This window comes from Mandrillus leucophaeus, unplaced genomic scaffold (genome assembly GCF_000951045.1).
Source record: "Mandrillus leucophaeus isolate KB7577 unplaced genomic scaffold, Mleu.le_1.0 Scaffold497, whole genome shotgun sequence".
Taxonomy (NCBI): Eukaryota; Metazoa; Chordata; class Mammalia; order Primates; family Cercopithecidae; genus Mandrillus; species Mandrillus leucophaeus.
Window position 1 is genome coordinate 1,711,117 of NW_012105331.1, and position 26,866 is coordinate 1,737,982.

Consider the following 26,866-nt stretch of genomic DNA (forward strand, 5'->3'; position numbering starts at 1 on the left):
AAAAAAAAAAAAAAAAAGTACTTAAATAAAAAAGAATCTAGTATAATGTAAACACTTGATACATGACAGCCATTATTGTATTAGTAAGGGGGCAGGGAAATAATCCAGAATTATATTAGGTGTTGTTATGACAAAGTATTTGAAGCATGGATTTTTGGCTAAGTTTGAGTCCTGGCTCATGGATGTATATGGTTGGCCTTGGCAATGCTCAGGTTCTTATCTATAAAATGGGGATGACAATAGTATCCACTACACATCGTTGTTAGGAAGATTCTATGTAATATTCCATATAAAACTCTTAGCATAATGTTGGGCCTATTATAAAGATAATAATAAATATTTCTTATTTTATTCAGTATTATTAGTTTTAGAATAAATTTGGTTTCAAGGAACAAAGGACCTACATGTGGCTCCAATTTTACTGTAGGTATTAACAAGCTTTGTGACACAGAATAGATAATTTCAATTGCTCACAGCATTGTTTCTCTTTAAAAAAATAGTTACAATCCTATCTGCTCCTATAACTTTAGAATCAATTGCAAAAGTTAATGGAGCCTTTAAGAATAAAAACTTTAGCAATAATCCCGGGGGAGGAAAGGTGGACTCTGCAGCTGATAAAGCTCTTATATATAAGTATTCAGAGTGGAACTTTCTGTAGGCTTACTCCTGAAATAGATACGGGCTCACAGTCCCTTATCCAAAACTTTGGAGCCAGATGTATGTAGAAATTCAGAATTTTCTGGTTGCAGAAAGACAATATGGTGTCTGCCATTTTATTATGCAATATCTCCAGTGACATCTGAGAAAGTACCCTGTAATCAAACACATTCATGTTTTTATATTAGAAAATATTAATTCACAAGTATTAGGTAGGCTTTAAGAAGCCATCATTAAATACATACCATTCCAGGTCAGATATTGCTGCACAAATGGGTTCAAGTCAGATCAGGTTTTCCCATCAAGTAGGTTTTGAAAAAACTTTGCATTTTCTGTGCTTTTTTGTATTTTGAAGTTGTATTGAACATTTGAGGATCTGTCCAGCCATCCTGTATACTTTTGTGATTTTCTTTCCCGTATACTTTTGGAAAGTTCACTTCCTTGGTACATGGTTCTGAAATGAGAAGATTATATTTAACAGTAATGATGAAACAGCCATTTTAGTGCCAGACATTTGAGGCTGCAAAATCATACACTAAAAGTACTTGGGGGAACGATTTTTGAATTTTAAAAAATAATTGTTGGAATGAGGTTTATGGTTATTTTTGTTGTTGTTCTTCTCCTACAGGAAAAGGAGCCTGTGGATTTCTTAGTCAAATCTCAAGCGGATAGAGAATTTCAGTTCTTTGACCACAATCTGATGGAATCCATTAAAATGGGTGATCCCAAAGTTCATGAATTCCTTAGGGTACTTGCTCTCTGCCACACTGTAATGTCAGAAGAGAATAGTGCAGGTAAGTGAAAAATATGTCTGAATGGTGAGCCTTGTTTCTGTTTTTTAAAATTGAAACTGATATTAAATTTGAAGGATTTACAAATTAAGCATTTGAGCAGTGAGTTTTGTTTTTTGTTTTTGTTTTTTAACACAGAAATTGATGTTAAATTTGAAGGATTTTCAAGTTAAAGATAGGACATAGTTTATATCTCATATGTTTTGAAAAAATGTGGAGAGATTTAAATGGAAAAGGAAAGAAATAAGGACAATGGAAAAGTGAGGACCCAAATATGCTAGTCAAGGGATGACATTGTTCTTACAATTGAGCACCACATTTGACCGTGAGCTTCTGGGTAGCCAGGACAAATAGCGAAATAAAATTGAGTCACACATCTCTCATTATTAGTATGCATTTATAATAGATGCAGATGACCTTCAGGCATATGCTTAGAATGAATTTTTCCAGTAACAGAGATAAATTGCCTTGATATTAGAATAGTCTTATTTAGTCTCCATTATGAGAAAGTCCTCACACTTGTGAGATGGTTGTTTGGAACTCAGGGTTCGTAGGATAGAACAAAACCAGCTGCGCCACTTAACATTTTGAAGCTGTGAGACAGGTAGATAATGGTATAGTGAACTGGCTTCTTGCCCTAGTTGAACCTAATCTATTCCATTTACATGTTTTCCTCAGCCCACTAATTCTTCCTACAAGGTCTTTGGTTCTTTCTCAAATCTGTTTAATTTTATATCTCAATTTAGTTTCTTAAAATCTGTTAAATATATTGCATGTACTGTTTCTGATACTTCCAATATCTAATTTTTTTTCAGATCTTATTCTGTGTTGTTTCTGTTGGTTCTTAGGCTTTCCTTGTTGTTGTTTTATACTTTTCACTGTGAGCTGACCATTTTACTTTGAACTTAATTTATATAAACTTTTTGGGTCCAGTTGGTTCCTCCAGAAAGGATTTACATTTGCTTCAATGTTCTAATGTAAGAACATTTTAAACTAAAGTTTCAACTTGATTTCTTTTAGGCCACCTAGATATTGTGAATTCAGAATGCAAATTTAAATGAGAGTCAGTGTTTGATCATAAATTCTCGGCAGATATTTTTTCCCCTTCCAATTATAAGGAAGGTTCTAGTTAGGCAAGTTTTATTCCAAGCCCTCTTCAAGGGGGCATGGGTATCCAGTTTACCCTTATATTGAGAGCAGTCTTTGGGGTACCCAATTTTGAGAGGCCATCTTTCATTGGACTCTTACCTTAGACAGGTACTGGGCTATGCCTTTTTAAATTAAAGCCCAGAGACACTGAAAACCGATGATCAAATTCTCCTGGTTCAGAAAAATACTCTCAAGGCAAATGCTGGCTAATGTGCTTCTTTAATCCCATAAGTATTTTTTTTTCAGTCTCTGAACTGAACAGTTCTTACTTTCTTGCAAGTTCATGAATGTATTTAAGAATATTAAAATGCTTTTATAGTTGCTTGTAGCAGATGAGGTTGGTCCTGACACCCAGTTCACCATGTTACCAGAAGTAGAACATACTATGTTATTTCATGAGTAGATCAAGTAATTGCTTTAAGTTTTTTTTCTTTTGTGAATTTCAAAAATTCATTCATGCCTGTTGTATCAAGTGAAACAATACAATACAAAAATTTATAAATGTGAAGCTAATGGTAGCTTCCCTGAACTCCAGTCTCACCCCTACAGAGGCAACCAGTGGTAACATCTGGTGTGTATCATTTCACCCTTTCCTCTGGCTCATAAATATATACATATATTCAAGAATATATCCATATATTTAGGTGATTTGTTTCTTTTTAACAAAAAGCAATCATAGTATAGCCATTAATATGCAACTTGTTTAATTAACAGTTGATCTTGCACATGACTATAAATCAGGAAATATGGGTCTATCTCTGCCTAATTAATAGTTTTTAAACATTAAACTAATTAAATTTCAAATTAATATTTACATAAAAATATATTATAATTCTATATAAGGGCTTACTTTGTATATGCTGTTTTATAAACTATATATATGTATATATACATATAACTTATTTTATTCTTTTTATCTCCTCTTCCCTCTTATGCCACTCCAACTACACATAATATCAGGTAACAAGTATTAGCACCCTTGATTTCTTACATTTCAAGGGATTTCTTGTATGAATTCTCATAAAATGGTCATTAGTGGCAGATTGAAGTAGAATTTGGAGTATCTCTCTACCAGTCTTTAGCTGTGTGATCTCATCAAACTCATGTAACCTCTTTCAGTCATAGATTCCGCTAGTACAAAATGGAAAGAATAATTTTAATAATCTCTACCTCAAAGGCTGCCCAGAGGATTATGAGTTAATATATATTAAAATGTTTCAGTTTATGAAACATTCATGGCACATCTCTAGTCACAGAAAATACAAGAAACTGAGCACAGTGAAGAGGCAGACTCAGAAATGGATGTTTTCCTATAAGATGACAAGGGCTACAGCAGTGATATGCATGGAGTCCTTTGGTGTCCCAGAGGACAGATACCTGATTGAGCTGTTGGTAGGTAGAAAAGGTCTGAGGACAGGAAAGATTTTTAGACCTGGTGCTTGAGTTGGTTGTTAAATAATGAGTTGGAGTTGGCATTAGAACTCTATGAATGTTAGCTATTATTGTCAGTATTGACATATTTGTTTCTTTACCTTCTAGGAGAGCTGATTTACCAAGTTCAGTCACCTGATGAAGGGGCTCTAGTGACTGCTGCTAGAAATTTTGGGTTCATTTTTAAATCCCGGACCCCAGAGACCATAACAATAGAAGAACTGGGAACACTGGTTACTTATCAATTACTTGCCTTTTTGGATTTCAACAACACCAGAAAAAGGATGTCTGTCATAGGTATGGTTGGTAGCTGAGACTATTTTTGATCTTTTCATACTGTTTTGGTTATGCTTTTTGAGGATCATTTCATTTTTGGCTACATGCTGAGGTTTGTGATAGTTTTGAAACTTTATGTATAAACTCTTGTGTTCCTCAACCTAGCCTCAATACTGCAGTGACATATAACTAACATTTAACAAGTGCTCATTATGTGCCCAGTACTGTTCTAAATGCCCTATATGAGTATGTACAATATATCAATAAAAATATAAAATACTTTAAAAAATAAACCAAAAAAGTGCTCTCCGTGAATTAATTTATTTAATTGTCCCAGCAATCCTAATAAGGTAGGAACTTGTATTTATACCCATTAACAGATAATGAAACTAAGACACATTGTATTTATAACCATTAACAGATAATGAAACTAAGACACAGAAAGGTTGAGTAACTTGCCCAGGTTCACATAGATTGAAGTAGAATAGCTGAGATTCAGACCTAGGAAGTCTGACTGCATAGCCCACTCACTTGTCCACTACACAGTACTGGCTCAGGATGAGTTTCTAAATTGCTTGGCACATGAGAGTTGTTGTGAACATCATCAACAGCCTCCTCATTATCATTCATTTTCTCTGTCCGCCTCCATTGCTGGAGAGGATCACCTAATATTGTATTTAGCACCATAAAAAATCTGTGCTTTCCTGACTCAATGCTGATTCTTAGTGCTGTGTCAATGTCTCTCTCATTCATATTTAGTGCCTTTTTCCATTTTCACAATAGATATTGTAAACGTTGGCTATTTCCTCAAGTTCTCAACACTGCTACCATCTTCTTTACTCTTGAAAGCTAAATTCATCTCCTATTTCTCTAAGAAAATAAAGGCCCTCAGGAATGCACACCATTAACTCTTCTCCCCATCCTCCTCATTCATCCCCAAGCTAGATCTTTAATAATTTACTCTCCTGCATCAGAAAACAGTTGCTCTTCTTCCTTTTCAAAGCTGAAAGTTTTTTCAGTCCCATTCCTTATCCCTCCTTGCTTGCTCTCTTCTTGCTTGCACCTTCAGTTTTTCAATTACTGGGTCCTTCCTTCAGTCCACAACTGTATTATCCTCCTATTTCCTTAAAGATATTGCTCATATTCTGGTGTCCACTGACTTTGCCACCATATTTTTCTGCTTTCCATCACAGATTAATTTCTCAGGTCAGTTTTTGCTTCTTGCCTTTCTTACTCTTTTCATCCCATTAGGGTTAAGTTTCTCCTTCCACTATTCAAGAAGAAATGCTTTCTCAGAGGTTTCCATTCACCTTGTAACTTCCCAGTCCAATGGCTTTTCCTTATTAATCTGTTCATCTATCTATTTTTTTTAAAACAGTAGTATTTGAGACTGTTGGCCCTGTTTTCTTGACACTCCTGTTTTGGTCTCTGTAAACTTTCTGGTTCCCGATTCTCTTCTTGTCCCATTGTTTTCTTTCTCAAGCTCCTTTGCTGACTACTCTCCTTCATCCCATTCTTCAGTATTGATGTCCTTTTCTGTTTTTAGTTCCTGTGTTCTTCTTGGATGATCTTGACCACATACATGGTGGTGGCTGTTGCTTATATTCTGTGACCTTCTTATACAGCTTTTTAGCTTCAATCTCTTGCTAGAGTCCAAATATACATTTTCCGCCTTCTGTTATGTCTTGTCGCTGGATTGTACTATAGTTACCTAAAGTTTTATGTCAAATATGGAACTCTCTTTTTCACAACTATAGTTCTTTCTATAATCTGTATTAAAATTCATGGTTACCTCTCATTGTATGCCTGCCCATGAACTTTATCATCAATTCTTTTACTGAATTGTTGCAACTGCCTGTAACATGCATGTCCCATTTAAGACAAGAGGAGACTAAACACAAAGATTTTCAAGATTGCCAAAGATTGCCACATACCTGTAACACAACTTGTTGCACAGTTGGGTAAGAGGCAGATCAAATATGTGAACCCAGGTTTTCCAAAGTCTGGTCTTTTAAGCCCTGTTATAGCTCATTCACTTTTTTCCATAGCTTTTGTGCCCCTAGGCTAATGGTTCTCAAACTTTAGCTCCCATCAGCATCACCAGGAGGGCTTGTTACAACACAGACTGCTGGGCCCCAGCCTCTAGTTTCTGATTCAGCTGGTCTGAGGAGGGCCCACCAATTTGCATTTCTAACAAGCTTGTAGGTGATACTAATGCCACTGGTCAGGGAACCACACTTTGGGGACCACTTCTCTAGACTAATAGATCCTCAAATACTATCCATTATTTTCCCCAGAGATGTTTGAGACATTTCTCTAACCCATCTCCTTCTCTTCCACTCTCAGGCCTTAACATCTCTAGAATACTCTGTTGTCACCTGTTTCTAAGTCTCTCCTCAGAGGCATCAGAATAATATTTATTAAAATAGCCTCATAAACCCCTTTTTAATAATAAAAGCTTTTTGTCCTTTTTTCCTAATTTCCAGTGCCCTGCCTTAGTTAAGGTTCTTGCCACTGCTTGCTTGTATTATTGTAATATCTTCAAAATTATTTGCTTTAAAAATAATCCTCTATGCTGTCACCAGGGTATTCTTTCTAAAACATAGGCCTGATTTTACTACCCCCTACTTAAAAAGCATAGGTGGCTTTTCAAACCTTAAAAGAAAAGTCATTAGTATGATGTGCAAAATTATTTGCAATCTGGTATCAACCTACTTTTATTCTATTTTCCAAAACTTTGAGCTCAACTAGACTTCACCATCCCTGGATGCATTGTTGCTGTTTCACCCTTTGGACATGCTGTTCCCTGATCTTGAATATCCCTTTCCCCCACTTTTCTTGGAAATGTTCCCTACTACTCATCTGGTAATGTCCAATTCAAATGTTACCCACTTTTCAATTCTTTTTCTCTTCTCCAAATGACCACATTCCTCTGTGTTCCCCAGAATGCCTTGTTTATAACACCAGTGTGATATTAGTTCCATGACACTCACAACTATCCCAGTCATTAAACTGTGTGCTACCTGAGGCAAGTGCTATACCTTAGTCTTCTTGAACTGCCCAAGGCCAAGTACAGAGCTTGGCACATGATAGGTTTTCTATAAATGTTTGTGAAATACTACTCAACCCAACACTTTGTAACTTATGAATATCGTACTCATTGTATTTAATCAATTTCTTGCTATGTAAAAAGTATATATACATGACAGTAGGATTTTTGGTCTCTAACTACTAGAAACTAGCCTTGAAAGATGGCTCTCAGCAGGTAAAAACCAAACAACATCTGAGAATGTTTATTTTTATTTTTTTGACAACAGGGAAGTCCAGTGCCTGTTGGTGATGACCAGTGCCGCTGATGAGCGCTCATGCCATTCTAGGTGATGGCTTAATGTTGTCTCAGCAGGCGCTATCTTCTATTTGTAGCCTCAGGGGAGGTGTTATTGATGTTGGTTTGTCCCAGAGTTGGTTTCTTTTTGCTCTGAGGGTGTTGACAAAAACCTAAAATTGCTACACAGGGAGATGTTTGGCTTTTCCTCAGCATTGGTCACCATTACAGGCTGTGGAGAAATCGCAGCCTAACCGCAAACATCGGATGTTTGCCTTAATGGATCCCATATGAGGAAAGGTAGTGCTCTACCACAGAATGCATGAAGGTTTGCTGGATTTATTTTTATTCTGTTTGGTTTTTAATCAGGAGGAATTTTAAAGGAACTCTGCAAGGGCAGAAAAGTCTTGGCATGATAACAAGGCCAAAAACAATCCTAGTCTCATGATCATCACATGGGTTGGTCTGCAGGAACAACACCCTGCTGCGAAGGCTGAGGCATTGCTGCTGTTACTGCTGATCCTCCCCTTTCTCCTCCTCCTTCTTCTGCTTCCTTGTTTTGTGGGTGGGAGCCATTATTCACTAAATCATCAATGTATAATTTCAATACCAGTAGTACTATCATTCTGAAGAAAGAGCCCTGATTTAAGTCAGAAGTATCTACATAAAAATTGATTTCTATAAAGGATGTTTTTCCAGAGAGAACAGAATCTGCTGTATTAGTAAAAAATATAAATGAAAATATAAATGAAAAATATAAAAATAAAAAATACAAATAGTTTTGGAAGGATCAATTCTACTAATTCTGTAAATAGAAATACAGAGATAAAATTCAGAGATAACTATTAACAGGAACAAGTGACAGATAACCATTAAAGAAGAATAAATTACAAGAAGCTTCTTGGAAGGCTCTTACAAGATCTTACAGATAAAAGTTGCTCAACTCTAAACTTTTTCGAGATTATCAAAGTACACATCACACTGTCATGTGACAGGCATTTCTCTGTGTAGATGTATGAACAGCTGCGATATGGCAAAATAGAATTATTTACCACCCTTCACAGTGCTGCTGTTGCGATTAACTGGAAGCCATTTGTGACATTTTTCTTTCCTTTACATCACAAAGGCATAGCTTCTGCTTTTGATAAATTGTGCACAATGTTGGTTCATCTTAATTAAGTAAATATTGATTTAAGTGCCCCCTATGTTCCAGGGCCTTCAGGCTAGGGGAGAATGTGAAAAATTGAAAGGTAGTTCTATGTGGCTGCATCCAAGAGAACATGGTGAAACAGACTGGATAGCCCAGCTCTTAATAAGCTCTATATGCCTTGTCAAGGAGTCCAAACTTCATAGAAGGGAGAGGGAAGCTATTGCATCATTCTAAGCAGCAGCGTGAAGATAACTGTAGCTGGAATATACGGAAGAGTCTGGAAGGAAGCAGTCCTGGAATGGGTAAAACCAGTTAGGTTAAGGTGATTTTCTAGGCAAGAGAGAAGTGGCAGAGAGAAATCCATAGCTTCCCTTAGATGTGTGGTTGGTGGAGGGAGAATTGTGAGTGATGCCCAGATTTCTGGTTTTGGAGACTGAGTGGATGATGAAGCTGATTACTGAGACTGGGGATATAAGAGGAGTAGCTAATTATTGGAGGAGGGTAATATGTCTAGTGTGAGTTTGGTGTGACTGGGCATATCCAAAAGATGTTCAATTGGTGGTCGGATGTGCAGGTCCGAATGGAGTGCTAGAGATGGATTGGACAGGATGTACACATTTGAAAACAGCCTGGTGATGGAACCTGAAGCCATAGAAATGAATGCAGTTGCCCAGGGACAGTATGAAGGATGGGAAGATGAAAAAAGACCCCGAGTAAATCTCTGAAGAACACTAATGTTTAAATGGAAAGCATCGGGAGAAGGTTTTATAACCTAAAAACTGTAATCTTTGTCCAAGTTCTGGCCATATGTTATTTTGACCATTTAAAACTATGTCCTTTTTTAGTTTATTTAAGAAATACTAACTTCTCAAATGACTTAGATTTAATTAACTTTGAACAGAAATGACCAGAAGACTTGGAAGGAAAGAGATATAAAACTTGCTGCTAAAGCAAATGTTTAATGAGTAAACTTAAGCAGGATTCTATGAAATTGGATTTACACAAAATCAAATTTAAAGGGACAAATACTAGGTTAAGAGAAAGTATCAGGGATGGAAAGCATTTATTGAATCAAAATTGTACAGCTGTAAAGGACCTTTGAAGTTAGATTGTTTAAACATCTCCTTTTTACATGTAGAAACTGAGATATGGCAATGGTAAGGAATTTACACAAATCACAATCAGTCTGTGATTCTTCCAGACCAGTGACTCTAAATGTGTGGTCCAGGGAACCTTAGGGAACTTTGTGAGTTTTCTGGAGGATGCACAAGGACAAAAGTATTTTCATTATAATATGACTATTATTTGTCTTTTTCATTCTTTTTCTCATGAGTCTACCATGGAGTTTTGCAGAAGCCACATGACATGTGATGTATGTCAACACATGACAACAGAATGAATGCAGAAACAGATATGGGTATCCAACCCTCTTTTATTAAACTAGGTGTTACAAAGATCTGTAATCATGTAAAATAATGCCAATCTCCAAACTAATGTTTTTTGGAAAATATAGTTTTTTTTGTAGAAATGTTATTTATGTTTATATGTTAGATTTATAATAATAATTATAGTAACTAGTGTTATAAAACTTGATATAATAAAATTTCTCATTTTTAATTTCTAATGTGGATATTGATAGATAAAACTCACTAAAAAACTTTTTAGAATCCTCACTCAGCATTGAAGAATTATAAATAAGGTCCTGAGACCATAAGTTAGAGAACTAATGTCCTAGTCTAGAATACAAAATACAGGCAAATGTGGATTATTCATCCTTTGCCTTTATACCTCTGGTGATGGAAGGGAGAAAATATAAGGGAAATTATTAAATTGGATTATTGTACAAGAAAATCAAGAGAAAGTCTTTCCCAGGATTAAGCTTTTCCCCCCTGGTTTAACAATTAGATAAATTGCATATGTTTTTCTCTCTCTTTTTCCCCAATGTAGGGGATTAGAGCTAGAGTACAAGAAAACCCAAATGAATCCTGGCACTTAGGCAAACTAACAAAGGCTCTTAAAACAGAAGACAAGACCTAGACAAGGCCCAGTCCTAAAAAGTTTCTTGGGTACATTATTAGATCTATGCAAGCCGGGAGGAAACTAGAATAGATAAGTGTTGACTAGGGATAGAGGGGAGGGTAACATTGTATTTTGGTTTTTATATTTTTTTAAACTAAGCTCTAAATTTTGTATGCCATTTTCTATGGCATTACATTAATAGTAATTAATAGTAAACATTTATGTTAACCTTTTTTGAGGCATCCTCTTCATAGAGAAAAGGGATAATTGAGTAGAAAGCGTGTAATGATTGTTGACTCAACCGATGAAGCCTGCGAGGGTAAGAGTATTCAGATCATGAAGTTGTGACAAAGGCAGTTGTCTTAAGTTGTAGGCAGTTCTGGGAAGAAATACACAGCCACACCATTCATTCATTCAACGAATAATTATTAACTGGCTACTATGTGTCAAGCTGTACAACTAAACCTACAAAGTTAGGCCAAGTGTTCTGTGGTTTGAAAGAAAGGTTTGTCTAACAGCAATATGCTGGGAGTTGTGGTTGGGAATGGAGTTGAGGGTAGCCTAGGAAGGGCTGTCAATCTCAAGCCTGTGGGGCAGGTTAAAAACACAGTACTACTGATATAGACTTGCAGTGGGAATGAGGTATAGACTTTATTTTTAAAAGCCCCTCTGTGAAGTGTGTTTTCAGCGAGAATTTGTGACCCAACAATGAACCACCAATAATTAATGGACTTTTCCAGAGTAAAAGGGATGAAGAAATATGTCAGCAAGGGCCAAGAAAAAATGTATAAACCATGACTTTGAATGGCTAGAATTGCCTATGGAGAATTTCACACTAGGAGATGGGCAAATAAAGCTCTCAATTCTGCTGAATATGGAGATGAAGACTTAATTTAGATGTATCAACCCTTTGGAAATAGTAAGCAAGGGAAACAGGAGGGTCATATGCTTCAGAATAAAAACACTTGTTTCTGAATTCGGGAAATCAAAGATTCCAGTAGATGGAGCATTTCTAAGTTAATAAATGAGAATAAAGCCAAGTGACTTAGGTAATGACCTAACCAAAGGCAGTGAGTGTCTTACTACTGGCTAAAACATTATGCCCATTTCCAAACTGCCAGGCTGGAGGTCTGGGAGAGTCTAATTTTGATGCATGTCATTGATTATAATCTGCTTTTCCAAACTTTTTTCTTTTCAGTTCGAAACCCGGAAGGACAGATAAAGCTTTACTCCAAGGGAGCAGATACTATTCTGTTTGAAAAACTTCATCCTTCCAATGAAGTCCTTCTCTCTTTGACGTCAGACCACCTCAGTGTAAGTGCCTCCGTCTTAAGGTTAGCACAATGGCCCTTTTGCCATCTCCTATGGTTAGGTCCTGTTTAGAAAAATAGCAGCTAAATGATTTGACTACAGAAATAGAAAGCATCTGGAGAGTGGTTCCACAGGAAGCTGTGCCAATGATTGTCTGGAACTTGGCACAAGGACCCCCGCGTTCTGCCCTGTTGGAAGTCCTGTCAGTCTCACTATAGGTGGAGGAACACACAGCAACTGAGCAGTAGCCACAGAATGCGGGCGTCTGGGGAACCTGCTGTAACTCCCCTGCAGTTTCATGTTGCTCCTCTAGGAAGACTGGACTAGTTCTGGAAAGAGGAGCCAGAGAGCTCCTTTTCCTTGGGTTCTGATGTGTTTGGTACCAGTGGAATATCTTATGATTACTCCCAGGGAAAGTTTAGGGCTGTGTTTAGATTGTGAGAGGAAAATAGTCTCTGGTGCACACTTTCTCCTCTAAGGGTCTTTTTATTCAGGTTGTAAATCATGATGAGTCCCTTGTGTGCCCTCAGACACCCACTTTGTGTATTCTGAGACCAGCATAATTTCTTTACAAAAGCTTTCTGAAAGAAGTAAGGGTGATTTTTGGCACTTTTCTGTTAAATGCCAAAAAGTAAGGGAATGTGAATTAATATGAGCATTACTTGTTTTAAACCTGAGATTCACGTGTGTCTCTAATATTTGTCTGTGGTTCCATTTAAGGCCATCTGGTCAAAACTCGCATTTTCTCATTGGTTTCTTTCCTTTAAGACGTTATTGAGTATTCATGTTCTTTGTCAGACCCTATATTTAATACAAAACATTCCCTGAATCTTTAAACAGCAAATAAACAAATAAAATAAAAAATCCTCTGCTTTACTTTAAATTTAAAAAATGATGGTTTAGTAATATGGTTACAAACATAGCTATTGTTTTTGTCTTTCCAATAGAGAATTCTTGATTTTCTTTTAATCTTTTCCAGGAGGCCAGCATGGTCTTTAAAATTTTTTTTAATGAAAACAACACTGGAATCATAAGTATCTGACTTTTTGCCATTACTCAAACACCAAGGCCCTGGGTTTTCATATATTCTCCTTTGATACTAAACTATAGGAAGCCTAATTTGGTCTTTTTACATTTCTCTGCAAAATAATTTTTTTTCAGGTAATATAAATTTGACTTGCTCTTTGCTTCATTCACTTTGTTCATTTTGACTTCTAGATTCTGAGGTCCTAAATGTTTATTTAATTACTGATTTTGAATTGTTTAATGATAGGAAAAGACCTTAATCAAAGGCTCATTTAGGATTGAATTTGTGTTTCATGCACTAATTAAATAACTTAAATCATCTGTTTCCTTTTGTAATGTCATCTTATTGTTCATTCACTTTTGTGCAGAACAGAGAGGAAGGCAGTGGTAATGCCCAGTGGGGTTGCAAGTTAAAGGCAAAAAAGGGTTTGTGTGAATTAAGAGGACAAAAGATCATTACAAGACAGTAACTAGATTTTCAGATCAGTAGGGGATCCAGTGGTGGTCTTGAAAGGCAGGGCTTACAAAATGTGATTCCAATATCCAAAGTGCTACCAATTGCCTACTAAATAAATTTGGATAATTTTTCTCAAGATCTGTCTGGGGTAAACCATCTCATTGCAGTATGCATTGACTTTTCTATTTACCTAATTACAGTATGTGACGGTTTAACCTACGCCTGGTTATAAACCTATATGTGTACCATAAGCCAAAACACCGCAGAGGAGACATACTCAATGGCAATGCCCAAAGGAGCAGAAATGGCCATAAAAATGCTTTACTTGCAGTGTAGAGGCCCATAAAATGACCACTGGAGGCACAAGCGGAATGGGAGTTTTTGAGCATTTCCCCCAAAGCAATCTGCATATGTTTCTAGTTACCATGGCTGTGTGAGACACTTAGCAACTACCAGTCTCCTCTATTTCTTTTCCCCTACTGTTAGGATAAAGCACCAGAGGTGGTGTTTGAGATTGTCAGGATACAGGATAAAGGAAGAGTGTGGTTCCCCTATCAGTTTGACTAATTTAGTACTAAGTTCATAGAATATAGCTTCTAAAAATAACACTATTTTTTGCACTAAGCTGACTTGATGATGGTGTCTTTAAAATTGCAAACAATTTATTATTATTAAGATAAAACTTTAATATAGCAAAAAATAAAAAGTTTCACAGGGGAGTCTAGAATGAAAAGTGAAGGTCAGCCTCCGTATTTAGTCCTGCTTCCCAGAAGCAACCACTTATATTAGCTTTTCTTCCTTTCTCTCCCCTTTTGCCCTAGAAGTTATGGTTATAACCTTAAGTAATATGCTTAAAATTCTAATATCTGACTATGTAACATCTATTTATTTATTTATTATTTACTTTTAGCTTTTTATTATGAAAATTTTCAAGCATATACAAAAGTAGGATTCAGTTAGTTTTAGGCATAGCATATCACTAGGGGGAATGTGACAAGACTTTGGTGGGATGTCATGTTGTGGTTCCTGGAGAGAGCCTCCTGCCTTTGATTTGAGAACTATGGCTTCTCCAAGGGTCCTTTCCTCTTCACTGAAAGCTGAGGTCCATAAAACACACTGGGTCCCTCTCATGGCCAGAAATGCTTCCTTCTGTAAAGGACAGATTGGAAACAAATATGTATTGCCATAAATGAGTATCTCAAGTCATGGGTGTCATTGATCACCTCTCAACTAGGATACTTCAGCGGGTTTTTCAACTGTCTTTAGGGGGAAGTCTTGCTCCCCTGCATGTTTTAACCTCATAGAAATAAAACGGAAAATACATACATTATCTCCCATTTCTGAGGAGACTAAACAGTTGAGAGTAAGGATAGCCAAGCAGTGCTCTTAGGACAAAATGAATTTGAGTGGAACATTTCTTACCAATTATTTTTGTTGTTGTTATTTCTGTGCTTATTGTTTCTTTGATGGTTTATGAGTCTATGTCATCTCTGGCAGGAATTTGCAGGGGAAGGCCTTCGGACCTTGGCCATTGCACACAGAGACCTGGATGACAAGTACTTTAAAGAGTGGCATAAGATGCTTGAAGATGCGAATGCTGCCACAGAAGAGAGGGATGAACGAATAGCTGGGTTGTATGAAGAAATTGAAAGAGATTTGATGGTATGAGTTTAGAAGCATGATGATTTGTGTTTACAGGAAAGATAATATGTGTTTAGAGATTTAGCATAGGAATAAGCCATTGGCTAAATCATCTTGCACACAGCAGATGTTTCTCTTTCAATTACTGAATCATGCTTTATAGGTTGGCTTTGAGTTTTCCACATATGGTCCTAGAGAGCCTAGAACTGTATTTCTATTAGCAGTAGCTTAAGCAATTGGAAGCTTCCCAAGAGTAGAAGATAGTAGGCTCCCTATTCTTTGTCAACCTCTGATGTGTCCTTGATGTTATGGGATTTTTATTTTTCTCCTTTTTTTATGATCCACCTTTTGAGAGCAGAGAAATTTGCTGTGAAGAATGGGGCTACAGCTCTAAACCATCCTAGGCCATGAGATTCTGATGGTATCTGTGCTATCCAGAGCATGGTCTATTCTAAAAACCACTCTTACCTGAAGCCCCAGTGGCCAGGAGAGTATGCTTTGCTCATCTTTCGATGAAAAATCGTGCAGGAACCTTCACTTTAGTTTATGGCATCTGCTTGTTTGTTAATGTAGAAGAATGACTAGACTTTTTGTGATCAGCTTCCTGACCATGGAATGAAGGCTGTTCTTTGGACCCCTCAGCTGTTGATATAAGTGGGGAAGCAGCTGGGGAGTTCTTAAGTCCAAATGGCTTCTTACTGCTCACGCTAACATGTTATCTGAGCATATCTGCCCCTTCAGGTAAATAATAACTCCCAGGATCTCTGCTGTTAAGTTGGCTTGATTTGGGAGCTTCCTTTTGGAGTCCTTCCCAACCCACTTTCACACAAAATAGGTTGCCTGCTATATCAAAGTATCATAATTTCTGTCTTCAATTCATATTCTTTGGCTTCCAAACTCTGTGAGTGAAATCGTAGATGTTATAGATGTTGTTTGCATGCATTAACATAAGTTTTTCTCTGTTTTTCAATAAAGCTACTAGGTGCCACTGCTGTAGAAGATAAGTTACAAGAGGGTGTTATTGAAACAGTTACAAGTTTATCACTAGCCAATATTAAGATCTGGGTCCTAACAGGAGACAAACAAGGTAACTTGAAAATGGATGATGATGATATTTTGAAAATGGGGAGATGACTTATATCACAAAATTTTAATTAACCAGAAAGGTTAATTAATTATTCATCGTATCTTCCACATAGGAAAGACTTGAAATAGAGAAAAGAAAGTTAATGTATTGCAAGAATTTATTTTAAAACAAACCAAACTAACAAAATGCCTTCCATAGTATAAGCTGGGATCAGCTGAGTTTCAGTCCAATTGCCTCTTGAATGTAGTCATTATACCTAGAGGCAACAATGGTATTAAGAATGTTTAACAGTTGGTTTATATGAACACTGTCCCCAGTCAGGACAGATATTGGAACAGAACTGAAGCAGGATATTGGAGACCTTGGGTTACTCCTTTAGTTTCTTGATGGTGGGGAATTTGAAGGATCTTAGGGCAGGTGTCAGGGTGATGGGAACACTTTGAAGAAGCTCAGGGAAACAGCTGTTTATCAACCGTTTATATAAATATTTTGGTATTTTAATAAGGCTACTATGGCTGTAATAGTGCAACCTGGCTGAATTCCAGGACTATCTATACAAGGTACAGTGAGAATTCATTGACTTTCAGGCTTGACAGAATGCCAAATCATTAGTGAGTCATCATGTTCTACTACATTTCCTATGAAAGAAAAGGGGACCAACATGTTTTTGATCTACTGCTAGCAGTAATGATTAAAACAAAAATGATTTTATGCTTGGCTATTTGTAAACTGAAAATATTCAATTAACTGGCACACACCTGTGTTAAAATTCTATCTACTTATTAGGTATTTTTTTACAGCATTAGGGGATTTGCAGATGTGATAAATCAGTTCTCTACATCTTTATCCAAATCATTGGCCACAAAAAATAAACAGTAGAAAGTTGAGCACTTGGGTGTGTTACTAGATAGAAACTCTCTAGAGTTTGATTTCGGTCAGTTACAGCTGTTCTATTATTACAAATATTCATGAATTTACTATTATTTAGCTTTAATTTCTGTGGTTTATACAAGGTATATGCTGAGATTTTTATCAATTACCTTCCTTAATTTGGGACAAAACTAATGATTCCACAGAATTAGCTACAGTCTAATTATTCTGTACTGTTAGAGACAATCAAATAACTCTATCAGATAGAAGGAGTTATCTGATTATCTTAGGTTCCATTTCTATAAAATTAGAGGAAGAATTACCCAACACCATCTGATTCTCCAGTTCTCTAGGAGAACAGTGCTGGGTGGTTTTTGAGATGATAGTCAAATTCCAAACTTCCATATATTTAATGGGAAAATGGCAAGGTTGTGTTTGAGAGAACTATAAAAATTTTGTAAGACCATTGTTTTTTTCATTCAACTGAACATTTTGTGAGTTTTTTTCCTTCAAATTGTCTTCCATATCAGAATTAAATATTGGCTAAGTTTAGTAGTTTATCTCTCCCAAGACAGTATTTGGACTTCTGGTCAAAGGTTTTATATTTGTACATATTATGTCACAAGATCTTAAGGTATTTTCATGAGTGCTAATTTGGGAATGAAAAGGTTTTTCTGAAAACTAGATGAGAAGGCTACACATTTGTTGCTGTTGCTACTTGGGCATGGGTTTAGCAAGTAGTAAATTTGAGAGGGCCTGTAGGCTGTAAGAAAATACAGCTAAGCCCTCAAAACTTTCATTAAAAATGGACTTACATTATTAAGTAACATTTTAACTGAGTTGGGCTTTATTTTGTTTTAGAAACTGCCATCAACATCGGTTATGCCTGCAACATGCTGACTGATGACATGAATGATGTGTTTGTGATAGCAGGGAATAATGCTGTGGAAGTGAGAGAAGAACTCAGGTAAGTGTTGAAGGAAGGAGGAAAGGATGGAAGGACGAGAGGGAGAGAGGGAAAAAAGATCCAAGAGTTGAGAAAGTGGAAAGCTATGCTGTAGTTTCCTGTGGTCTTAAATTAGTATAAAGTTCTTTGTACCTGTTTCCTAAGCTGCTTCCATTCATTTTGGTGACAAACTGAGATAAAGTTGTTATCAGTATTGAATTATTGTCTTCAGGCCTCCAGCATTTCTCAAGTATTTTTAGAAAAGAATTTCAAATCAGCTATGTTGAGTTGTCCTTTAAAATTGTGCTTTAGTCAGTACCTGCTAACTCTTGCATGGTGATGAGTGATCAGTATCATGAGATACTTGTTAAAAATACCAATTCCCTAGCTCCATTCTGACCTACAAATTAAGAATCAACAGGGAATGGGATTTGGGACTTTGCATTTAATAAACACCTAGATGAAGCTCATGATCAGATAAGTTTGGAAGACACAGCTGTCGTCGATGACATATAAAGATGGAATAGTCTTTCAGCATTAAAGAAAGTAGATATTTTGACATAGTTACTATTGAACCCAGATATATACTGTTCATGTGAAATAAAATACTGTGAAATTTGTGTCACTACTGCACAGTGTCAAAAATATATAAGTGCTGAAATTGGAGGTAACAGTGGACAGATATTAAAGTTTGAGAAATAATATTTCTTAAGATGTACCGATGTATTTCATTTCCTTATTTCTTGTTACTTTATTTGGAGAAGAACATTTAAAAATCTGCATAAATATTTTCCTAGAACTTTAAAAATATTGTTTTATAACAATTTTTGCTTCCTTGTTGCTTGTAGTAGCTTCTCTAAGCTCAACTCACTTAGAGACTGGCCAAGCAGAATGATGACAGAGACAAATTGCTTGTTGCTTGCTCCATTCTAGATGGGGAGCTAACCTTCCTTCAATATAATAGTAGAGCACTGTGGCTTCCCTAATATGTCTTGTCATTAAACTATTCTTCCTGAACTTTAAGAAAAGGAAGTCTTAAAGTCAGCACCTCTAGTTGATGGTACTTGCACATGAATCTCCCAGCTTTTCTGTTTTACCTGCAGTTTAAAAAAAAAAAAACAAAAAAACCCCTGCTATATCATGCTGGTTAGAAACTATGACTAGACACTGCATATGTCTTTGCCAAATAAAAATTGGGAAATTTAATTAGCTACTACTAATATAATTTAAATATTATTATTGATATAATTTTAATGATAGACCCCATAAAGTCAATTGGGGAAATAATAACTTATTTAATAATCAATTAAAATTTTAAAAGTAGATTCTTTACCCTTTGATTTTTGGGTTGACTCTTTTAAAATTGATATATAATATATATACATATTTTTGGGGCACATGTGATATTTTATTACATGGATAGAATGTATAATGTTCAAGTCAGTATATTTAGGATATCCATCACTTTGAGTCTTTATCATTTCTTTGTGTTGGGAAAGAAAGTCCTCTCTTCTGGCTAACTTGAAATATACAACAATGGTTGCTAACTATAGCCACCCTACTCTGCTGTTGAACTTTATAATTTATTCCTTCCATCTAACTATACGTTTGTACTAGTTAACCAGCCTCTCTTCATCCCCCCACTCCTACCCATACAACCTTCCTAGTGTCTGGTATCTATCATTCTACTCTCTGTGAGATCAACTTTTTTAGTTTTCACATAGGAGTGAGAACATGTGAAACTTGTCATTCTGTGCCTTATTTGACTTAACATGGAACCCATGGTTCCATTCATGTTGCTTAAAATGGTAGGATTTCATTCTTTTTTGATGGTTGAATAGTATTCCATTGTATGTGTATACACCACATTTTCTTTATTGATTCATCCATTGATGGACACTTGGGTTGATTTCATATATTTGATATTATGAGTAGTGCTACAGTAATCATGGGGTGCAGATATCCCTTTGATATAACAATTTCATTTCCTTTGAATAAATACCCAGTAGTGGGGTTGTTAGATCATATGGTAGTTCTATTTTTAGTTTTTGGAGAAATCTCCATAGTGTTTTCTCTAGTGGCTGTACCAATTTACATTCTCACCAACAAAGTGTAATAGCTCCCTTTACCAGCATCTGTTATTTATTTATTTATTTTTTAATAGTAGCTATTATAGTTGAAATAAAATCACATCTCATTGTGGTTTTGATTTGCATGTCTCGGATGATTAATGATGTTGAGCATTTTTTTCATAGATATGTTGGCTATTTGTGTGTCTTCTTTTGAGAAACATCTATTCATGTTCTTTGCTTTTTAATGGGGTTGTTTTCTTACTGTTGAATTGAGTTCCTTGTATATTCTGGATATTAGTCCCTTGTTGGATGAATAGTTTACAAATACTTCCTTCCTTTCAGCAGACTGTCTCTTCAGTGTGTTGATTGTTTCCTTTGCGGTGCAGAAGCTTTTTTATTTCATGTAGTCTCACTTGTTTATGTTTTTGTTGCCTGTGCTTTTGAGGTCTTAGCCATAAAATCATTGCCTAGAGACCAGTGTCTGGAAGTTGTTTTCCCTATGTTATCTTCTGGTAGTTATATCATTTGGGGGATTATATGTAAGTCTTTAATTCATATTGAGTTAATTTTTGTATATGGTGAGAGATAGGGGTCCAGTTTCATTCTTCTGCATATGGATATTCAATTTTCCCATCACTGCTTATTGAAGAGGATGTCCATTCCCTAGTGTGTGTACTTGGTGTCTTTGTCAAAAATCCAATGACTGTAAATGTTTGGATTTATTTCTGGGTTCTGCATTCTGTTCCATTGGCCTATGTGTCTGTTTAATACCAATACCGTGCTGTTTTGGTTACTTTAGTCTTATATATTTTGTAGTCAGATAGTGTGATGCCTCTAGCTTTGTTCTTTTTGGTCAGGATTGCTTTGGCTATTTGGGCTCTTTTTTGGTTCCATATGAATGTTAGGATTTTTTTTTCCGTTTCTGTGAAAAATAACATTGATATTTAGATAGAAATTGCATTGGGTAGTGTGATCATTTTAACAATATTAATTATTCCAATCTATGAGCATAGAATATATTTTCATTTGTTCGTGCCCTCTCCAATTTCTTTCACTGGTGTTTTGTAGTTTTCCTTGTAGAGGTTTTTCACCTCCTGGGTTAAATTTATCATTAAGTATTTTTTTTTAAAGCTATTGTAAATGGGATTGCTTTCTTGATTTCTTTCTCAGGTACTTCATTATTGATGTATAGAAACACTACTGATTTTGTATACTAAAACTTTACTGAATTTGGTTATCAGTTCTAAGAGTTTTTGGTGGAATCATTTGATTTTTTTCTGAATGTGAGATCATGTTGCTTGCAAACAGGAACAATTTGACTTCTATGTTTTAATTTGGATGGCTTTCATTTTTTTCTCTTGCCTGATTGCTCTGGCTAGGGCTTTCAGTTATGATGAATCAGAGTATAAAAGTGAGCATCCTTGTCTTGTTCTAGTGCTTAGAAAAAAGAGTTTCAACTCTTCCTCGTTCAGTATGATGTTAGCTGTGTGTGTCATATATAGATTTTATTATGTTGAGTTGTGTTCCGTCTACACCTAGTTTGTTGAGAGTTTTTATCATGAAGGGATGTTGAATTTTATCAAATGCTTTCTCTGCATCGGTTGAGATAACTATATGGTTTTTGTCCTTCATTTTGTTGACGTGATGTATCATGTTTATTACATATGTTGAACCATGCTTGCATTCCTGAGGTAAATTTCACTTGATCGTGGTATATTATATTTTTGATCTGTTGTAGGATTTTTTTTTTTAGTTTTTTGAGACAGGGTCTTGCTCTGTCACCCGGCTTTCAGTGCAGTGGTGCAATCATAGCTCACTGCAGCCTCAGCCTCTTGGGTTCAAGTGATCCTCCCACTTCAGCATCCTGAGTAGCGGGGACTACAGGTATAAGCCACCACCACACTTGACTAATTTTGTATTTTTTGTAGAGATAGAGTTTTGCCATGTTTCCTAGGTTGGTCTCATATTCCTGGGCTCAAATGATCTGCCTGCCTTGGCTTCCCACAGGAGGATCATTTGAGCCCATGAGTTTGAGACTAGCCTGGGAAACACAGCAAAACAAGGCATGGAGCCACCACACCCAAGCCTGCTGTTGGACTTAGTTTGTTAGTTTTTAGTTGAGGATATTTATGTCTATGTTTATCAGGGATATTGACCTGTAGTTTTCTTTTTTTGTTGTGTTCTTCTCTGATTTTGGTATCAGGGTAATGCTAGCCTTGTAGAACAAGTTAGAGAGAATTCCCTTCTCTTCAGTTTTTTGGGATACTTAAGGATAACTTATATTAGTTCTTCTTTACACGTTTGGTAGAATCTGGTAGTGAAGTCATCCAATTCTGGCTTTTTCTTTGTTGGGAGACTTTTTATTGCAGATTCAATCTCATTACTGGCTTTTGGTATGTTCAGATTTTCTGTTTCTTCCTGATTCAATCTTAGAAGGTTGCATGTGTCCAGAAATTTATCCATTTCCTCTAGGTTTTCCTGTTAGTTAGCATGTAGTTGTTCTTAAAATCTTGATCTTATATATTTCTGTGGCATAAGTTGTAATGTCTTCATTTTCATTCCTGATTTTGTTTTTTGGATCCTGTCTCTTTTTTTCTTTGTTAGTCTAGCTGAAAGTTTATTAACTTTGTTCATCTTTTCAAAAAAAAAAAAAAAAATAAAAAAACAACAAGTTTTCGTTTCATTGATCCTTTGTATTTTTTAGCCTATTTTATTTACGTGTGCTCTGATCTTTATTATCTTTTACCTTCTACCAATTTTGGGTTTTGTTCTTGCTTTTCAGGTTCTTTCAGTCATTTCATTATATTGCTTATTTAAAATCTTTTTACTTTTTTGATGTAGGCATTTATTGCTGTAAAGTTCTCTGTTAGCAGTGCTTTTGCTGTATCCCATAGGTTTTGGTGCATTTTGTTTCCATTTTCATATGTTTGAGGAAATCTTTTCATTTTCATCTTACTTTCTTCATTGGCCCAGTATTCATTCAGGAACATGTTTAATTTTCATGTAGCATATTGTTTCTAAGTTCCTCTTGGTATTGATTTCTAGTTTCATTCTATTGTGGTCTGAGAAGATACTTGATATGACTTCAATTTTCAAAAATTTGTTGAGACTCATATTCAGGCCTAACTTATGGCCTATACTGGAGAATGTTCCATGTGCTGGTGAAAAGAATGTGTAGTTTGCAACTGTTGGATAAAATGTCCTGTGGATGTCTGTTCAGTCCATTTGATCTAAAGTCCAGTTTAAATCTAATGTTCTTCATTGATTATCTGTCTAAATGATTTATTTGATGCTGAGAATGTACTGTTGAAGTTCCTTATTATTATTGTATTGGAGTCTACTTCTCCCTTTAGATCTAGTGATATTTGCTTTATATATCTGGGTGCTTCAGTGTTGGGTGCATATATATTTAGAATTGTAATATCCTCTTATGGTAATATCTTCTTACTGAACTGATCCCTTTATCATTATAAAATGATCTTTTGGGCTGTTTTTACTATTTTTGGCTTAAAGTATCTTGTGCCTGATAAAAGTATAGCTATTCCTGCTTGCTTTTGGTTTCTGTTTGTGAGGAACATCTTTTCCTATACCTTTACTTTCAATCTATAGGTGTCTTCACAGGTTAAGAAGTTTCTTGTAGGCAGCATGTAGATCACATTTTTATAGATCCAGATCCAGGCCATCTGGATCACATTTTTAAAAAACCCATTCAGCCACTCTATATGTTTCAAGTGGAAAATTTAATTCATTTCCATTGAAAGTTGCTATTGATATGTGAGGTTTTGTTCCTGTCACATTGTTAATTGTTTTCTGGATGTTGTATATATCTTCTGTTTCTTTCTATTTTATTATATACTTTTGTGTCAGTAGTTTTCTTTAGTTGTAACTATGAGTCCTTTCTCTTCCTCATTTGTGTGTTTGCTTTACCAGTGAGTTTTGCACTTTTATGTGTTATTTGTAATAGTAGATATTGCCCTTTTGCTTCCAGGTTTAGGATTCCCTCAATTATTTCTTGTAGGGCTTTTCTAGTAGTGTTGAATTCCCTTAGTTTTTGCTTGTCTGGGCAAGACTTTATTTCTCCAAAGAGGGTAATTTTATTTCTCTACAATAAAGTAACCTTATTTAGAAATAACTTTATTTCTCCAAAAAGGATAACTTTTAAGGGTATAGTACTTCTTGACTTCCAGATATTGTCTTTCAGCACTTTAAATGTATTATCCTATTATCTTCTGGCTTGTAAGGTTTTTACTGGTAAGTCCATGGTAAGTCTGATGGCAACTCCTTTATAGGTGACTAGATGCTTTTCTCTTGCTATTTTTATAATTTTCTTGTTGTCATTAACTTTAGACAGTTTGACTATAATGTGTCAGAGAGAAGACCTTTTTGCATTGTACTCGTTTGGGGATTGCTGGGCCTCCTGTATTTCAATGTCTACATCTCTTGCTAGAGTTGGGAAGATTTTATCTATCATTTCATCAATAGGCTTTTGAATACTTTCGTTCTCTCTTCACCTTTGGGAATGCTGATAATTCAGATATGTGGTTGCTTTGTGTTGTCTCACATGTCATGTAGGCTTTGTCTACTCTTGCTAATTCTTTTGTTTTACTCTTGTTTGGGTTATTTGAAGAGACTTGTCTTCAAGTTCTGAAATTCTCTCTTCTGCTTGATTTAGTCTATTGCTGAAGCTCTCAAATATAATTTTTATTTCATTCAATGAATTCTTCAGTTGCAGGATTTCTGTTTGGTTCTTTGTTGTGATATCTACCTTTTTGGTAAATTTCTCAATCATATCCTGAATTGTTTTTCTCATTTCTTTGTATTGTTTATCTTTGTTCCCTTGTAAATCACTAAACTTCTTTCATATCATTATTTTGAATTATTTTTATGGGAATTTCATAAATTTCCTATTCATTGGAATCTGTTACTGGAGAATTATGGTGTACCTTTGGAATTATATTTCCTTGCTTTTTCATGTTTCTTGTGTCCTTACATTGCTATCTGTACATCTGGTGTAATAGTCACTTCTTCCAATTTTGTGGATTTACTTTGATAGAAGAGGACTTCCTCAATATGTATCTATGGTATTTGTTGGGTAGGGCACTTTGGCTTTGATTCTGGATGTGTGCAGTAGTATAGTCTTCATATAATTTATTTGGCTTTTTTTTTTGTAAACAAAGCCAGTGGTGTCTGTGACTTCCTCAGTGGCTTAGGGTATGGCTGTTAATGGAGGCTATAGTGAAGTTTTATTGGGCATGGGGACAGCAGGTGGGACAGTCTTGGGCACCAGTGGGAGCAGTGGCAGGCTGAGCCTGCCTGTCTTTGGGGCCAAGGGTAGCACATTTGGCACTGGTGTTAGTGTGTCCTGGTGGGCTGATTCTTGGGTCACCAGGAGGCTTGCTCAGGTGCCAGCAGTAGAAGCAGTGGGCTGAACCTTGGGCCCCTGGGCTGCAGGCATGGCATAGGCAATGGCAGTAACAGTGGTTGGACAACTCTCTGGCTCCCAAATAGTCTATGCTGGTGTTGGCAGTGGCTGTGGCAGGCTGGTCAGGTCCACAGGTGGTAAGTGCAGGTGGGTGCTAGCTGTGGTGGTAGTGGCAGGCTGGGTCAGCCTGTCTTCTAGTCTCTGGGAGGAGTGCTCACGATGGGGGATGGAGCCACGGTGGTGGATGGTGATGGAGCAGGGTGATCCCCAGGCCCCTAGGTGGTATGCTTCAGCACTGGGGTTGGGCATATGAAGGGTGGTCAAAGTCAGGCTGGACAGACCTGTCTGTATGTTCCCCTTCTCCTCGCTGTCCAGTGGTATGTATGGGTGCTGGCTGTGGTGGACAGGGACAGGGTTATCCCAAGGCCTCTGGTGGAATGCTCCGCTGGGGGTGCAGTAGCTGCACTATGGCCCTGCTGGCTGCTGGGGTGAGTGGGATTGCTTTTAGTAGTTGCAGCCTTAGGCAGGTGACTGGGAAGGGTGTGCTTTGGCTGTAGGTAGCAGTTATCTGTCCGGTAGCCTATCCTTAGGGCATGTGAAAATGTGAGGAAGTCCTGTTGCTGGAAGGGTGGTGGGGTTGCTGTCAGTGTCTTGCACTTTGGCCATGGTGGCAGTGGTGGCAGTGGTGGTGGCTGCAGGTGGGGAATGTCAGTGGAGCTCCAGGAATGTGGAAAGGGAGGTACTGTTGGGCCTGCAGGCAGGATGCAGTCTGGTGGGGCTGGGCTCTCAAAATGACACTTTGCTGTAGCTGCTTAGGACTTAGAGTGGTATGTGGGACTCAGTGTGAGCTCCCTCTCTGGGGGCAATGGCACTGCCTTGTCTTCAGGCAGCTCCCTATGTTAATTTCAGAGTCTGAAAGGGTTGAGAGGAGGCTCTTCCATGGCTAGGATTGGAGTCTGTGGTGGGATTGTGGACCACCGAGCATCCCTCACTTATACTTTCCCTACATTGGAGAGCCCTTCTGGGCTCCCAGCCAGGCAGGATGCCTTGTTCCCTTCTTCTTTCTTTTAGATGTTTCCTGTCACTTCTCTCTTGAATTCCAGTGTTCTCTCTTAGATAACATATTGGAAGTATGATTATCTACTCTCTATCTTGGTGCTTCTTTGTGGAGGAGGCAACTGCCAGATGCCTTTAGTCGTACATCTTGAAGCACCACTCTCATTCAGAATTTGACTC

General features: G+C 36.7%; 1 protein-coding gene across 1 annotated transcript in view; it reads left to right on the forward strand.

Annotated features, from left to right (window-relative positions):
* ATP8B4 (ATPase, class I, type 8B, member 4) overlaps nucleotides 1–26,866 on the forward strand; it is a 267,168-nt gene that overhangs the window by 191,340 nt on the left and 48,962 nt on the right. Inside the window, exons 15-20 of the mRNA XM_011995769.1 lie at nucleotides 1,286–1,451; nucleotides 4,137–4,325; nucleotides 11,997–12,112; nucleotides 15,090–15,254; nucleotides 16,209–16,320; nucleotides 18,052–18,157. Coding sequence (XP_011851159.1) covers nucleotides 1,286–1,451; nucleotides 4,137–4,325; nucleotides 11,997–12,112; nucleotides 15,090–15,254; nucleotides 16,209–16,320; nucleotides 18,052–18,157 — 854 coding nt within the window. The remainder of the gene's footprint in view (nucleotides 1–1,285; nucleotides 1,452–4,136; nucleotides 4,326–11,996; nucleotides 12,113–15,089; nucleotides 15,255–16,208; nucleotides 16,321–18,051; nucleotides 18,158–26,866) is intronic.